This window comes from Emys orbicularis, chromosome 10, assembly GCF_028017835.1.
Source record: "Emys orbicularis isolate rEmyOrb1 chromosome 10, rEmyOrb1.hap1, whole genome shotgun sequence".
Lineage (NCBI taxonomy): Eukaryota > Metazoa > Chordata > Testudines > Emydidae > Emys > Emys orbicularis.
This window is the reverse complement of record NC_088692.1, coordinates 10,119,779-10,137,052: the sequence shown is the minus strand read 5'-3', so window position 1 is coordinate 10,137,052 and position 17,274 is coordinate 10,119,779. Positions and strand designations below refer to the sequence as shown.

At 43.7% G+C, this 17,274-nt stretch overlaps 1 protein-coding gene across 1 annotated transcript in view; it reads left to right on the top strand.

Moving 5' to 3' along the window:
- The window catches only part of SDK1 (sidekick cell adhesion molecule 1), a 675,085-nt gene that overhangs the window by 545,086 nt on the left and 112,725 nt on the right, over window positions 1–17,274 (top strand). The window contains exons 20-22 of the mRNA XM_065411886.1: window positions 397–495; window positions 7,693–7,884; window positions 10,059–10,180. Coding sequence (XP_065267958.1) covers window positions 397–495; window positions 7,693–7,884; window positions 10,059–10,180 — 413 coding nt within the window. The remainder of the gene's footprint in view (window positions 1–396; window positions 496–7,692; window positions 7,885–10,058; window positions 10,181–17,274) is intronic.

Here is a 17,274-nt window from a genome sequence, read left to right as displayed (position 1 = left end):
TGCAAAGGCACAGGAAAAGGCTATAATCTGCATGATATTGTTGAGGGATAACAGCAAACACAATTGCTTTTCAGGATCCAGCTAGCCTGATTGTTCTAATTAGGTTAGACCAAGAAGAGAGACAGAGAACAAGGTGTGTGTAAATCGCCTGCTGCCTCTTTAGTTCTCTGCACAGTGAGGATGAGGACTGGATAAAATAATGTATGTGATGATAGCCAGATTGATTCTTAACACCCTGCATTCCCCCTCTCCCCTGCAGCTCTTACAGATGTCTCCTGCTGGTTTCCACTGACCCTGGCTCAGTGTTTTATTTCTTCAGTGCTAACCTTGCCGCATGAATCATATCAAAAGAAAATGGGGATCTCCTGTTAACAGATTTCCCTTTCTGATTGCCAGAGCCAGGAGCTGTGGGACACCTGAGTTTCACTGAGATTCTGGACACGTCTCTCAAGGTCAGCTGGCAGGAACCTGTAGAGAAAAATGGCATAATTACAGGCAAGTATCAGATGTTATCCTTTAAAATAAGGTGTTGGAATGTATTGTTGCAGTGAAAAAAATGGCTGGATAATAGAAGATTTAGAGAGAGCTGCCATCAAGAATGCACGCTTCCCACTTCCTCTTTAGGGTAATTGAAATGTCAACAAGGGCATGTTAGAGAAGGCACAGGTCCAGTTACCGCCAGTCCATGATTGTGGCCACTGAAAATTGTGGGCACTCTGTATTAGAAATCAACTCCCCACAGAGTCTTCAAGCTTGTTAAATCTCCCGCCGGTTCCACCTGTGTTAATAGATTTCTGAAACTCTTTGAGACTCTGTTTGACCCTTGGTGCTAAGGATCAGGACCTCCTGATGCTGAATTTACAGCTGGGAAATCCTGATTGGCGGTGCTAAGGGGTTACAATTAAGATGAAATAACAAGTTAGCAGAGTCCTTCACACTCTGATCAAGCAGTCTGGCTATGGGTCATTTGACAGAAAGACTGGAACATTATTGCTAAATATAGAATATATTATAACAGCACAGATTTCATACTCACATGCTACTTCACCCTTTCCTGCTATATAGCCACATACTGTACGTCAACTTGGTTGGGACAAGCAGCCACTCATTTTTCTGTCAAGGGGAATACATACCTGGGAAAGTTCATGCGACTTATCCACATCGGTAATATTGTCATCAGATGGAAAGCCTTAGAGAAAACAAACCGTGTAGAGGTCTGTTTCTCAAAGGAGTATGAATTTGGCTTCATTCCAATTTTGAAAAAGCCTGAAAAATTCAAAATTCTCCTGTGACAGGGTATATAAACCCTACATTTGCATGGAAGGAGATACGGCTGCTTTGGGCTGGAGTGGCCCTGCCTCTCCGCATTGGCAAATGATGCCAGGACTGGAGCAGGAGTTAAAAGGAGGGGGGCTCCACTCAGAAGGGGGCGACCTTGGGAAAGGAACAGGCTGTTGAGCTTTTCCAGTCTCAAAAAGAGGGCGGAAAGCCAATAGAGCCTCTGCCCTTTCTGAAGGAGGTGTGGATCTCTTGAGCTAAAAGGGGGGAAAGACTGAGACTTGCATTGAAGACCCAGTAAATGCTGAAGGAGACTATAATGCTCCCAGGGCCCTGTGAAGTAAGGAAGGCCCATATCCTGAAGGGAGCTGCCTACGGGGCTATTTCCCTGTTCTTTTCCTTCGTACCTTTACTTGACCTCGTTTGCTTACTGCAGGCTGTTTTGTTGTTTCTCCTGAGAGGGAGGGAGACAGCCAAGAGGCTTTGTCTGGTGGGTTGAATGCTGGCCCGCTAAAAGGACATACCCTTGCAGCCAAAATCCTCAAACCTGGGTGCCTAAAATTAGGCACCTGAATCCACATTTAAACACCCAATTAAGTGGCCTGGTATTCAGAGCTGCTAAGCGCAATCAGCTCCCACTGAAGTCATTGGGAACTGTAGGTAGGTTTGACACACATTGGGTTTTCGACAGAAATACCTGGTCAAAAAAGGACCCTGGCGGCTCCGGTCGGCACTGCTGACAGGGCAGTTAAAAGTCCGGTTGGTGGCACAGTGGGGGCCCGGGGCTAAGGCAGGCTCCCTGCCTCCCCTAGCTCCTCGCGACTCCCGGAAGCAGCCGCCATGTCCCTGCAGCCTCTCGATGCATGGGCGGCCATGGAGGCTCTGTGCGCTGACCTCGCCCTGAGGACCATCTCCGCAGCTCCCATTGGCCGGGAACCATGAGCAATAGGAGCTGCGCCTGTGGGTACGAGGGCAGCGCACAGAGCCCACCCACCCCCAACCGCCCAACACCCTGCCCCAGCCCACTCCTTCACCACAACCCCTCATCCCTGGCCCCACCCCAGATCCCATGCCCCCAGCTGGAGCCCTCACCCCCCCTGCACCCCAATACCCTGCCCCAGCCCTGAGACCTCTCCCACACCCTGAACCCCTCATCCGCGGCCCCACCCCAGAGCTCTCACCTCCATCATGCACCCCAGCCCTGAGGGCACGAGGACAGCGCACAGAGTCTCCCTGGCTGCCCACCTGTCTAGGGGCTGCAGGGACCTGGCGGCCGCTTCCCAGGAGCCGCGGTAAGCACCACCAGGACCCTGCACCCCAAACCCTCTCCTGCATCCCAACCCCCTACCCCAGCCCAGAGTCCCCTTCCGCACCCAAACTCCCTCCCAGAGCCCGCACCCCCACAACTGCCCAGCACCCTGCCCCAGCCCCCTCCTTCACCCCAAACCCTCATCCCTGGCCCCACCCCAGCGCCCATGCCCCCAGCCGGAGCTCTCACACCCCCTGCACCCCAACACCCTGCCCCAGCCCAGAGCCCTCTCCCGCACCCTGAACCCCTCATCCCTGGTCCCACCCCAGAGCCCTCACCCCCTAGCTGTAGGGTCTCAGCACATCTTAATAGAAGGGCACTTATTTAGGAAACTAAATATGGGTTTCGGTGCTTAATTTTAGGCACCCAGATTTGAAAATTTTGGACCATGACATTCTTTGAGGATAAACTTTAAAGATAAATATTTTCTCCAATATTTACCAGTTACATGTATTCAGTTGTATACATGAATTCAAGTGAAGCATAAAAATAAAATGTGTAAAGAAACACGTTAGCCATATCATTTTCAACTGTAATCTCCTCACCTCTCATAAGGGTTAGCCACTTTCGCCAGTTTGATTAGCTATGTTCAGTTTATCTAATTGCTCCAGTACTTTGAAGTGGATATGAGATTCTTCTTTAGTTCCTGTCATAAATGCTTCTGTGATAGTGGGGATTATTTCAAACAGCTGCCCTATTCTATCCCAGAGGTGAGTGCATTTTGATATTGGGACAGGGGAGTGATTCCTGGTTGTATGTTTATTAATCTGATGTAGCCTGTCATTTCTGTTGCTGCCGTCACTGTAATATCTAGCATAACATGCTAACTATGTGAAGTTTGTAAAGCATTCTGGGTTCTTTTGGGGTGAAAGGTGCTATACAAATATAAGATAATATTATTATTACTATTGAATGGTTTCAGTGTTGCTTTGAAAATTCCCCCCAAATTAACACTGCAATTAGCAATCTGCCCTCTGCATAGCAGATCACAATACATTTGCTGCTTCAGAACTGCTCTGCTGGAAACAAGCTGCCATCTCCCAGAATGATTTGGAAACCTGATGGGGCGAGATGATGGGCTGTTTCATATACAGGGTAAATTGTTTTAGAAGAAAAGAACTGAAAAAAAAAAAGCACTATTGTTTATGAGGAAATACAGGCAGGAAAAAACATGCCAGCCAAGGTTTATAACTTCCCCTTTTAGTGGTGTACATTGTGTTAAGGCTGGGAGAAAGGGATGGCAAAACCATTCATTTCTCTGAATAGCTCAAGGCCTTTATACAGTGCTGCTTGGAGATGTAAGAGTGCTTAGAAAGCCACTGCTTCATCACTTCTGCTCATTGATATCATTTACTATGGCTCCTTTTTAATTCTAGTGCAAGTAATGAGAGGAAAACACATGGGGCATTGCAAGGCAGGCAGCCAGCCTGCTCTGCTAAACTGCCCATTGCTCTCCTTGTAAATTTCAGTATCTTCCTCTCTCCCTCAGTAAACTCTGATTTATGAGAGCCTGGATGTAGATGGACAGTTTGTGATTGGATGTACTGGTCTCTTGTAGAGAATTTACTCCAGATCAACAGAAAATTATTTCTGAAACTCCTCTGGTCGTTAGTTTTGGTTAGGCAGCAGTTTAGGGAGAAGGTGTAGTGCCAAAGCGTAAGGAAAACTCTGTGTTACCTTTTGTCTTCTCGCTTACACTCAAACCAGATGAAACAATTGCTGCCCAGGCCCGTTGGACTCCACTGCCCACATCCCTGGCATAGATTATGTCTGTAAAACAGAGAGGGCATTTTTTCCAGCCACAAGTCCCAAAGTTCTGCCCATCTGTCAGTCACTGGTGCTTAAGTGCTATGTCTTTTGGATACTGTTTTTGGAGTTCCTTTCCTTCATTGCTGTGTTTGTTTGTTTTTATCTTGCCTGGTTTCACTAGGCTTTATTTGTGTGTGTGTATGTATTTTGCTTTGTGTTTTTATATGGATAGACTCTAATCGTTTTATTATTGGAATTGCTGCCTCTGTTTTTGCTCTAGATTGGCATTGTAAATGATACATCTTGGTGTATTTTTCCTGGTGACTCTCTTTTCAGTAAATAAAAGCATCAATAATACATGCCTGATATGCAGCAAAACTGGATCTCTTTCCAAATACAGTATGGCTTTGGAGTAGTGATGGGCAACCCATAATATGTACCAAGGTGAATCCTCAAAATTTGGTGATTAGCCAAAGCTGCTCCTAAACATACTACATCAGCAGAGGAAAGTTCACATTGTTTAACTTAGGACAGGATATTGTCACTTGTCCTTTGGGCACAGATGGAGAGGAAAAACATTGCAAATACCTTATTTATCTTTTAGTTTAAAAAAAAATCTTCAAATGTTTTATTTTGTTTGTGCATTATGGGTGAAATTCCCCCTTCCCCACACACAGCCTCAATAATCAGGATGCTGAGCAGGAATGGAGAAAATATCAGCCCTCTCCACAAATCATGGGCAGATTGTAGGTCTGCAGTGCAACTCCTCTCTGACCACTACCCCAGCTGTGAACTGCCCTTTGGCAGCTTCTGGGCTAAGAGTGGCTACTGATTGTGTGCCCCCATGCAGGGGTTTTGAGTCACAAGATCCTGCATAGCTGCAGTTTTCCTAGTTCATCTCCCAATCCTCCCCACCCCCCATACTGGTCTATTTGGAGCAGCACAGAGTGCTCTCCTCTGAGGTGTGCAAGGGATGAAGAGGTTCCCTGTGAGATCACACTGCCCATAACCCCAACACTGGGCAGCAAAGAGTGGGGAGAGCCTTGCTCTTACTCTGTGTTGCTGTGACCTTCACCCTTTATTAATAGGTCAATAGACCCCTTGTTCAAAGTCTGCATACTCATAGACTTTAAGGTCAGAAGGGACCATCATGATCATCTAGTCTGATCTCCTGCACATTGCCAGCCACAGAACAACACCCACCCACTACTGCTCTTAATGATTTTTTTTCCCAATAACCATCTGTGCTACACAAAGTATGATTTCTCTGGGAAATAATACTGCTCGCTTCATGAACGTTAATGAAACCCCACAACACCTCTGAGATAGAAGTAGATTATTATCATTCCCATTTTACTGATGGGGGAAACTCAGGCACTGAGTGTTTAAATCGCTGATCCAGGGTTAGCATTCAGGAATTCCTGGTTCCCTCTCCAGTATCTAATTTGCTAGATCATGTTGCTTCTCTGAAGTAAACACTTCTGATTAAAATCACTGCACATTTTGTTATTTCAACTTGTAGGTATTAATCACTTATGTTGTTATCACTGAAAACAATGTGAGTTGTCCGAGTTCAGCATTGGTTGGAAGGCCTGCCTGTCCCTTGCCAGTGTGTGCTCAGTACAGTCAGAGGGGTTCCTTTCTTATACTCATTTGAATCACATCCGTTTCCTTTGATTTCGAGAGCTGCATGCAGGGCCGGCTCTAACTTTTTTGCCGCCCCAAGCAAAAAAAAAAAAAAAGAGTGCTGCCCTCCATAGAGCTGCCATAATACACACCCTCAGCACCGCCGCCACCCCCCCCCCGCAGAGTGCCGCGCCACCGAACCCCCCTGCCGAACCCCCCCAGCCCTCCGCGGAGCGCCGCCGAACCTCCCAACCCCCCACGGAGCGCCGAACACCCCCCCCCCCCGCCGAGTGCCGCACCGCCAAACCCCCCAACCCCCCGCGGAGCGCCGCACAGCCGAACACCCCCCCCCCCCGCGGAGTGCCGCACTGCGCCACTGAACCCCCCCGCTGAGTGCCGCGCTGCCAAACCCCCCCACCGCCACACACACCTCCCGCCGAGCGCCGCCCCGCCATACACCCTCACCGCCGAGCCGCGCTGCCGAACACCCCGCCCCGCGGAGCGCCCTGCCGCGCCGCCACCCCCCCCCGCAGAGCGCCGCTGCTGAATCCCCCCCCAGCACCCCCAGCCCCCGAAACAAAAACAACCCACCCCACCCCCAGCGCCGCCCGACCGAACCCAAAAAACAAAACAAAAAAAACCCCTGAGCGCCCCCCCCCCCCCGCCACCCCAAGATTGGCCGCCCCTTACCAGGTGCCGCCCCAAGCACGTGCTTGGTCGGCTGGTGCCTGGAGCCGGCCCTGGCTGCATGTATTTTTTTGCCCTGAGCCAAATCACAGGGGCTGACACAGTAAGGTTCAAATGGGCTCAAGGGAGAATAAAGTTGTGATAGGTGTAGGAAGGGGCAGAGCAAGCAAAGAGAATGAGGAGAACAAACACATTCAGAGACAAAATTGAACAAATCAGGCTGTAGAAACTTTTGAAAGTTACTGGAAGGCAAATGGATATAAGAGAGATAAGAAGGAAAAGATTTAACAGGCCGGTTCCAATAGAAGAATGAGGTGGAGGGTCAGGCTTTGTAGGGATTCGGATGATAGGTTGGCTACAATAGGTTTTAAAGGACAGGATAATGATTCACCTTGCTAAAAAGTCTGTGCAGCAGGAAGATCTGGGGAGTAGAGGTTTTTCTGTTTCTGTAAGGGTCCCACCGTGTTCCTGCAAGATCATTATCATCTGATTTGTAAGTATTTCTAGATCCTCAGCCTAGGTAAGGCGTCATGTGCATAGATTTTTCACTGAATTTTCCAACTACTTACTGGTGAGAAGAGTTTGAGTTTTTCAGTGTCTCTTCCTATTCATTTTTTAGAGTTCATAAATTGAAATCCCATCCTTCGGTGAAAGATTATTCCTGGGGTTCCTCAACCTTTTTATTGTGTATGCTACATACTGATAGAAGGCTCTTCCATGTAAGCCACCTCTCTTCTCCTTTGCAATTTCATGGTCACATGATATTCCAGTGACATCCACAATAATTTCTCATGTGGAAAAGTAGTATTGGAAAAGTACTTAAGTATTTTTAATTGGCCTTAATGCATTAAGTGTGTTTTCCTTTCTGTAAAAAGGTATCCATGCTGGAGGAGAGCCAGCAACATGACCCCCAGCTAACTCTCCATCGTCCACCAGCAGCAAGTGTTCCACCACAGTTTGTGAACTTCTGGATTATCATGCACAGGAAGACAAAGAACACACCATTGTTACAACTCCTTGACTTCTGTGTAATTGTTTTCTAGGCTACCAGATCTCCTGGGAGGTGTACAGCAGGAATGAATCTCGTCTGGCTCGCACTCTAGCCAACACAACCCTTGAATACAAAATCACTGGGCTGTCGTCTCTCACCACCTACACTATTGAGGTGGCAGCTATGACTGCAAAAGGCACTGGGTTGGTCACCTCCTCTACCATTTCCTCTGGAGTGCCCCCAGGTTGGTAAAACGACAGAGAATGACCCAAAGTATACTGATTCCTGTGTGCGGCCGTATTCCAGGAAACACTGGTTTCCTGAGTACGGTAATAATAATGCTTTTATTTCTAACGACGAAGGCACAGTACAACATAATTAAAGAAGTATAGAAGGGATGGAGAAATGAGAGGGAAAGGTAATAGATATTTATTATAGTATCTTTCTGCATTTATAAAGTAACATCAGATATGGGGCGAGCAGTGACCATTATTAAAAAAATCCAAAAAACCCACAACTTTTGGGGCAAGGGAGTTTAGATGCTTTTTAAAAACAAAGAAAGATTTTTGTATTTGTAAGGATTAGAACTGCAGTGCACTTGGACTGTAAGATATTTGTGTGATGCAAATAAAAAAATATTTACAGAAGTGGGGAGTGTTGGCATGCGAGAGATCTTGTAAAAGAAGTAGTTCCACATCCTACAGCTTAAGTTGCAATAGTGGGACTGCTAAAATGGGAGTGGCAACGTACAGCTACTTGTCAAGATGAGATTCAGGGGAGGAGGTCTCAAATGCAGTAACACTGTTTGACTTAGATCTGCTTTGAAAATCTAAATCACCTTGGCTATTTACTCCGAGGTGTCAGGTCTCCCTCTGGTGTTACCTAAGATTTTCATTTCCTCTAGAGGAGTGCATGCCCGGACTCCTTTTGTGCATTCCAATGTAGATGTGTCAGTAGGTTTAGACCAGTTCAGTGCAGTTCGCCTTCTTGCCAATCCTACAAATATATACCAATACATTTTGTCCCATTTTGGCAAGGTCATTTTACCAATCATACTTCCTGTGAGTGTGAAATATGAGTCGAGAAATGTTGTGTGTTCCTGTATCCTCACAACACATGCCATAAAAGTCTCCTGTTTTAATTTTAGAGTTTTTTTACATAGTGCAACATTATGAATGATTACTTATAATAATAATAATACTTAGTACTTTGGTAGTGCAGTTGGACTTTCCATGCTGCTTGGAATACAATCTACTAAAAAATATATTTGGTCCAATTTTATCACCTTCTTGGGGTTTGGTAACTCAAACACCAACATAAAAAAACACACTTTAGCCTAAGCTTTCTGCTTAAGCTTGGCTGATCATGGGATTTCTCTACAAAGACCTCTCTGTCCTATACCCCCATTTCTTCTGCCTAAAGAGTCACTCCCACCTAACTTATATCCAGCATGTAGTTAACAAACCGGATCTGCCACACTGAGTCAGCAGATACTGGTCAACATTTCTCTGCAGAGTTCCAACACCTGCTAACTAGATAGGTTCTCAGAAATCCTTGCTACCCTATTCCAAGAACCTTCCATCTCATAGACTCGTAGACATTAAGGTCAGAAGGGACCATCATGATCATCTGGACCATCATGATCATCTAGTCTGACTTGCACCTTGCAGGCTGCAGAATCTCACCCACCCACTCTTGTAATAGGCCCATAACCTCTGGCTGTACTGAAGTCCTCAAATCTTGATTTAAAGATTTCAAGTTACAGAGAATCCACCATTTACTCTAGTTCAAACCAGAAAGTGCCCCATGTCCCACAGCGCAGAGAAAGGCAGAGTTCTTGTGGGTTTTTTGTCTATCTGACCCAGAGAAAAATTCCTTCCTGACCCCAAATATGGTGATCAGTTAGACCCTGAGCATGTGACCAAGACCCAACAGTCAGACACCAGGATCTCAGTCTCTTACTATCATTTATATATTAAACCTCTATACATCTCATGAGGTAGGTAAATATTATCTCCATTTTATAGATGGGGAACTGAAGCACAGAGAGTTTAAGTGATTTCCTTGAGGTCCCACAGCAATTCACTAGCAGAGCTGGGAATGGAGCCCAGATTTCCAGACCACCTTAACCATAGACCATGCCTCTTTTTCTTATGTAACCTTTGTGGTGTGGTGTTAATCTAGATTCTAGGGTCCTCAAGACAGGGATGTCATTTTATTAGTCTGTAAAATGCCATGCATACATATGGTGCAGTATAAATAATAATATAATTATATATGTCTGTGTGCAAAATTAAAGTATTCGCTCTATTATAAGTGATATACTGTACTACTTTCTGAAATATTGAATGATCTGCCTACTTGTACCCTAAATCCCAAAGTATTTCTACCCTTTTTAATTTGTTTTAATTTCTACAGAACTCCCCGGTGCCCCATCTAATCTGGTTATTTCTAACATCAGTCCTCGCTCTGCCACGCTTCAGTTCCGGCCCGGGTATGATGGGAAAACCTCCATCTCCAAGTGGATAGTAGAGGGGCAGGTATGTACATGACAGAAATCTGTTGAGGTTTCTGATCAGTAAGAGATCATCTGAATCTTCCACTGCTACTCAGATCACATTTTTGATCAGCTTCAGATACAAGGTCTTGAACAAGTGACCAGTGACTGATTGTTTTGGTGATGTTTGGTCTCTTGGGAGAGATAGTAGAGGTTAAAACCCAAGAGAATTCAGAAGGCTTAGCCAAGAAATGGCAATGGAACAACCAGAGAAAGAAAGGGGTCATCTGTATGTTTTAATTTTTGTGCACAGGCAGAACAAAAAGATCAACAAAGGAAACACAGGAGCAAACTGAAGGTTTCTTGAACGGTAAATATCTTAAGACCCACACATAATATATATCTGAGAGGTCTCATCCTTTGAATAATTCAGATGGACCTATATAAGAAGCTTTGTATGTGTTTTCAGGAAAACATAAGATGAAACCTAAACTAAGCAAACTCTCTGTTTGAAGTCCAACATTTTTGAAAAATTTTAGTAAAGGAAACCTGATTTCAGATTCCTTTAGGTGAGTTTACAGACCAAGTACTATACCTTGGGTATTAGTTTATAGGCTACAAAGGGTAAGAACAGGATGAATTGCTTTATATAGTAAACTTTCAAACATTAATGAGGTTGTGTTATCATGTAATGAAATATACCTGTGTTTCCTATCCAGGTCTTTAGATATGTATAGGGTGAATTCTCTTCCTCATTAGTTTTAAACAATATTCCTCCTGGTTTCTGTCATTATGCCTTGGAGGAAATGTACGTTTCTCAGTTCTCCTGACAGATGAGTTGTGCTTCTTCTTTTCTGCCGACGAATCTTTATAAACAATATAATCTGTTTTTAAAACCAAATGTTGGCTTTCTTCAATCAGCGTCACCACTTTCGATATGTTGATACAATTCATTCACTTGGTAATGAGATCATTGTGAATTAATTGGTACATTTGGGTCCATTGACATACACTTTATTGCATATTACAAAGTGAAATGGTGAAACCTACAATCTGATGGTTTAGCACATTCTGAGCAGCGTCTCTGTCATGGAACACCACACGGATGTTGCTGGGAACTTGTTAATTCGTGAGCTACATTGGATCACAAAACATCATTGAAATAAAATGAATCTCAAAATCTTAAATCAGCTTAATAACAATGAAGGGCAAAATCCTCTCCTCCGCATCCATGGAGGGTCTCAGCTGCAACAGAGCTTAGAGGCCTTCTGTTGTGCCAGGTAAGGGGATTCTTGGAACCCCAACAGGAATCCCCACAGTATGCATGCTCTGAAGCCAAGCTCTGCGTATGCTCCCTCACAAAGAGGGATTTTGTGGCCAGGGGAGATGCAGGACCTGGATGAGGAGTGGGACTAGTGTCTGCGAAATCACAGATCCACCAGCCATATTGTCCTCTGTGGAAAGGGGCTCACCAGTAGTGACAGTGGAGTAGCACTCATACTGCTGTGCAGCCGGGGAGTGAGGAAGGATTCCTTCTACCATGGCTCTCTCAGAATGTCTCCTCTGCACCAAACCCAGCTATTTGGACTTGATATGGTGGGAGGACTTTCCCATTAAGGCTTTAAAACTAGGTTACAGCCCACAGTAATGATTTATAGTCTTTCTGATCTTTTCCCTTCACTGACCTAACTGCATTTTTTAATAGCATTATATTTGTGGACAAGGTCCCCTTTTAATTGTAGCATTCTATGAAAAAGAACCCAGCTAAATCAGGGATGCTTTGAGCCCGAGATTTATCATTCATGAATTACTGAAGGAATGTTTCCAGTCACTGGTGCATCTGCTGAAAGCCCCTGATGCCATGACACGGAAACAACTGCGAGTTTAAAAATAGAAATTGCTGGTCTGAGCAAGCCTTTCTTCATGCCTCTGGCAATATAGTGAGCTGAACAGCTTCTTTTGCTTCTCATGTTGTTATATTTTACCTTTCAGAGGCTCTGTTTTAGGGTAGTGTTTTTCCTTTGTCATTTCTACTTACATTTGAATATTACAGTTAAAGCATACATGGAAACAGCCTGTGGTTTTCAAATCTAAAGCTTTTACTGTTTCTATCAACTAGAATCAAATTTAAACATCTGATTTTTACAATATCACAAAACTGTTTTAAACTGTCATCTCTGCAGCAGTCATGATGGTGGTAATAGCTGCTGTACCAATACAATTACATTTCATTCCTAAAATTAAAATAAAAAAAACACTTAACGCTTCTTTGTGCATTATAGCAACATAATAGTTGCTGTGCCCAGAGGCTCCAGCTTCCAAATGATTCCCCTATTGTAGGGGGATGCTCAGTGGTTGCCTGTGTAGGGGGCATTGCCAGGGGAAATGGGGTGTGTCTATTGGTAGCTAAAGCAGATTTGAGTAGCCTTTAGGTTGCTCTAATGTATGTCTTAGCTCCAGCCTTTGAACAGAATGCTCCATGATCAGAGGATTGCAAAGGCTGCTGTGCTGCCACAGCTGAGGATCTGGCCTTCAACCGGTTATAAATGCAGTATTGTGCCTTAGGTTGTACACTGGTCCTGGATTCCATCACCTCTGGGATGACTGAGGGCACTTGAGGAATCACTGCTGATTTACTCTCGTGTAATTTCTATCAGAATCGGAAGTCAATATCCATAATGTGAACAGGAAGGTTTTACTACCTGCCAATACCTGGGTTCAAACTTCTGTATTTCTGCTGCCAGTGGAATCTTTGTCACCTGAGAAGTTGTGGCGGATGGAGTTCTCTATGCCGCTTTACATTGATAGTGATGTCCTCAGCTTTTCCAGGAGAAATACAGAACTCGGAATGGAGGTATTGGCATATAAGCAAGGACGAAATTGATTTTGCAGTGCATTGTTTTGTTTGAAACTGTCTTCATTAGTCTGCACATGAACAAGGCTAGATTACTGATTAGGGTATCTCTTAAACTTATTATTTATAATTTTTTGGAAAACATAAAATTCTCCAACACAATTCAAGGACTTAATTCTGCAATCCTTACTTATGGGAGTAATCTTACTCATTATAAATAGTTTGATGGTCTTTAGTGAGACCGCTTGTGTCAGTCAGAATTATTGGACTGGTCCCAGCCATATCACATCACAATATCTGGTATAAAAAAAAAGAAATACAAGCAGTAGGACTCTAATAGTAGCTACTTAGTTAAATTTAGGAACTTAAATAATTTGGGGGGGTTTTTTCATCTTTTTTAAGTCTTTGGAGTTCCCCTTAAGCTTCATACCTGACAAACCCAGCTCAGCTGTGTGGGTATCCAGTGTACATACATACCATGGAGTGCTATTGCCTGCTGTATATTTGGATCACTAGCTTTCTCTTGTGCAGTATTAAAAGAGCTCTTTACATTTCAGTTTTCAGTGAGGGAGGTCATTGTTTTTATATTCTAATGTAGTGGTTTTCAACCTTGTTTCATTTGTGAACCCCTAAAAAATGTCAAATGGAGGTGCAGACCTCTTTGGATATCTTGGACATAGTCTGCAGACCTCCACAGGTTGAAAACCACTGTTGTAATGAATGAAACCAGATTGGATGTGTGTAACTCTTATAATCAGGGAACAGATGTAAAACCAGGGGACTTATGTGAGCAATCACAACCAGCTAGCACGGATCAAGTTTCAAATATTGAGAATTAATTGCTTGCAGTGAACTGTATGCAGCCAAGCTATACAGTAAAAAGAATGGATGAAAAAAGTACTGATTAATTTAGAATAAAGCGTCAGTCTGAGGAAACTGCAATACAGACACTCCCTGGGTTACGCAAACGCGACTTACAGAAATCCGGACTTACGGAAAAAGTTCTGTAAGTGCCGTAAACTTTTTTTTTTTCTTTTTGGCATAATTGTCGGAGATACGTCCCCGACTTCTGTAAAATTCGACTTACGTAAGGTGTTCCGGAACGGAACACTTGCATAAATCGGGGCGCTTCTGTAAGCTCATGAACATCTCAGGAAGAGAGAGAAAAGCTGATTTTGTCAAATAAATTATTCACTGTGAATAATTCATTTAGGGCCAAATTGTGACCTGGGTAATGCAGTGCAATAAAGGGGTACCCCCTTGCAAACCCACACTGGCCATTTGCATCATGGGTAACAGTGCATTAGGACAAAGTCACTATTCCCCCCACCCCCATGTAGGTGGGCCGTTATGGTGTGGAAGAGGGTGGGACTGTATTGTATTAAGTATAGACATTGTACTATTCACTCTCTCTCCAGAGGTGCAGGGGAACAATCTCCCTCTCAGGCTGTAGCTCCGGGGGCAGCACAACAATGTGGGCTCATGACAAAGCATGACTGAGCTCAGCAGAGCTAAGTATGCTATTGTACTCTCACACTCCATGTGTTCTATGGGAACTTGATAACCAGGAGATTATTTTCCTTTATTTCTGCTGCTGCAACCATGGAATAAGTTTAATTTACTTTGAACTTTTGACTTCCTCCCCTGCACTTGGCCCACTATTCCATCTCTACTGGGTCTCCTTCCAATATTCCAAATCTCTGAGCCTCTACAAACAACTTCCATCTGTTGTTTGTAGGGCTGTCAATTAATCACAGTTAATGCATGTGATTAACCTAAAACAAATTAACTAGATTAAAAAATAGTTGCGATTAATCGCACTGTAAAAAAGATAAACAAAAGAAATCGTATTTTTCAATTCGCCTCGTACAAATTCACTCAGTCCTACTTCTTGTTCAGCCAATTGCTAAAACAAACAAGTTTGTTTATATTTACGGGAGATCATGCTGCCCGGTTCTTATTTACAATCTCACCTGAAAGTGAGAACAGGCCTTCGCATGGCACTGTTGTAGCCGGCGTTGCAAGTTATTTACGTGCCAGATATGCTAAACCAGGGGTAGGCAACCTATGGCATGCGTGCCGAAGGCGGCACGCGAGCTGATTTCAGTGGCATTCATGCTGCCTGGGTCCTGGCCACCAGTCCAGGGGGCTCTGCATTTTAATTTAATTTTAAATGAAGCTTCTTAAACATTTTAAAAACCTTATTTACTTTACATACAACAATAGTTTAGTTATATATTATAGACTTATAGAAAGAGACCTTTTAAAAACGTTAAAATGCATTACTGGCACGCGGAACCTTAAATTAGAGTGAATAAATGAACTCGGCACACCACTTCTGAAAGGTTGCCGATCCCTGTGCTAAACATTCGTATGCCCCGGCCTGCTTAAACTTATGGGCTCTGAATTTTTACATTGTTTTGTTTTTGAGTGCAGTTATATAAAAAAAAATTCTACATTTGTAAGTTGCACTTTCACAATAAAGAGATTGCACTACAGTACTTGTATGAGGTGAATTGAAAAATACTATTTCTTTTGCTTATCTTTTTACAGTGCAAATATTTGTAATAAAAGAAAATAATATAAAGTGAGCACTGTGCACTTTCCATTCTGTGTTGTAATTGAAATCAATATATTTGAAAATGTAGAAAACATCCAAAAATTACAATAAATTTAAATTGGTATTCTATTATTAACAGTATGATTAAAACTGTGATTAATTGCAACTGTTTTTTTATCTCACGATCAATTGTGATTAAAAAAATAATCATTTGACATCCCTAGTTGTCTGTATATATAACACCCTGCCACCAAAATGTTTCCTTCTTTCTTCCCATATGTGATAGGAGGCTGAGTCAGATAGGAGCAGGTGCAGGACATGTTATACTTGATTTTTGGATGTGTGGCCTTTTTAATGTCTAATACTGCATAAACTCTTTGAGCTAAAAACACTTGTTTCATAACATTGGGGAGCTTGGAATTCCAGCTTGCAAGTAATATGCTGATTCCCTCCTCTTGTCCACTGGTGTATCTCCACTGAGGTCAATGGAGTTACTCCTGGTTTACACCAAGGAAAGTGAAAGGAGAACCGGGACCTTTAATTCTAACTTTGGCTGGTATTGCGATATCAAACATTAAAATCTCATCACCCTGATTTATAGTAAATCGACATGGCATATTTCTTAAGAGGTTTATTAAAATTTATTAGCAGTAGTTTTCCTCTCTTTCATTTTGTACAGTTAAACCCATAGTACTGAAGCAAATTGGATTTCCAAACCAGAAGTACAAAAAATAGTCAGAAGACCATTTACAAACATTTTTAAAATTGGTTTTCTGTGAAACAACCAGCATTCGCAAAGAAGAGAAGAGTGTGGTGTGGGCATGAAGGCTTTATTGACATCTGTTCGGAATAACTGACTTGTGGTTTTGCCACTGATGAGTAATGTGGTCATCGCAAACTCAGGTCAATAAATCCTTCATATTGCCACACACCACCATGTACTCCAAGATACATTCAGTGCCTAATATAAAGGGCATGTATGCTACTGATTTGGGGGGGAGGGGCAGTTCCCCATCAAAAATATGTTTTAGATCCTGGCTGTTGTTCCTCATTGTTTCATGTTTGGATTCTCTCCATGCTGCAGCCTAGTTTCATCTTGTTTCTCTCTTGCCGGATTTCCTGGGACTCTGACACGAGTCATGTGTAAATGACACCACAGTGAGTGTCTTGCTGGGTGTTTTGCCCGTCCCATCAAAAATTTAGTAGATTATTATTACATTAACAGCTGCCAAGTTTGATTCACCGTGGGTATCAATAATGCTGTCACACAGTAAGTAGAACACGTGTGGCAAAGTACGAGGTCCCACTGGGATTAGGTATTGCAGGATGTCATGGTGTAACTGTCCCATTTAAGGGGAGAAGGGGCCAGCCCCCCTCCCCCAGTCATAAATAATTAGCTGCTTCCCTGGCTGAGGGGATGGGACTAAGGGGGTCAGGTGATAGGCTAATGAACAGCTGGTTCCTCATAAAAGAGCTGAAAGAGCTCAGTTTGGGGAGGAATCATTCCTGCCAAAGCCCTGAGCCGGGATCTGCAGGAAGTTGGGTACTCCAAAGGAACCAGCCTGGGGGCCAGTGCTCTATCGTGGAGCAGGGAAGGATGCAAGAGCTCAACGGGGGCTGAGAACAGTACTTCAGGTGAACTAGCCCGGAAGGCTGAATGTTCTATACTGGAGCAGGGGAAGGGTAGCAAGATAGCGTAGAGGAACAGGTCAAGCTGAAGAAA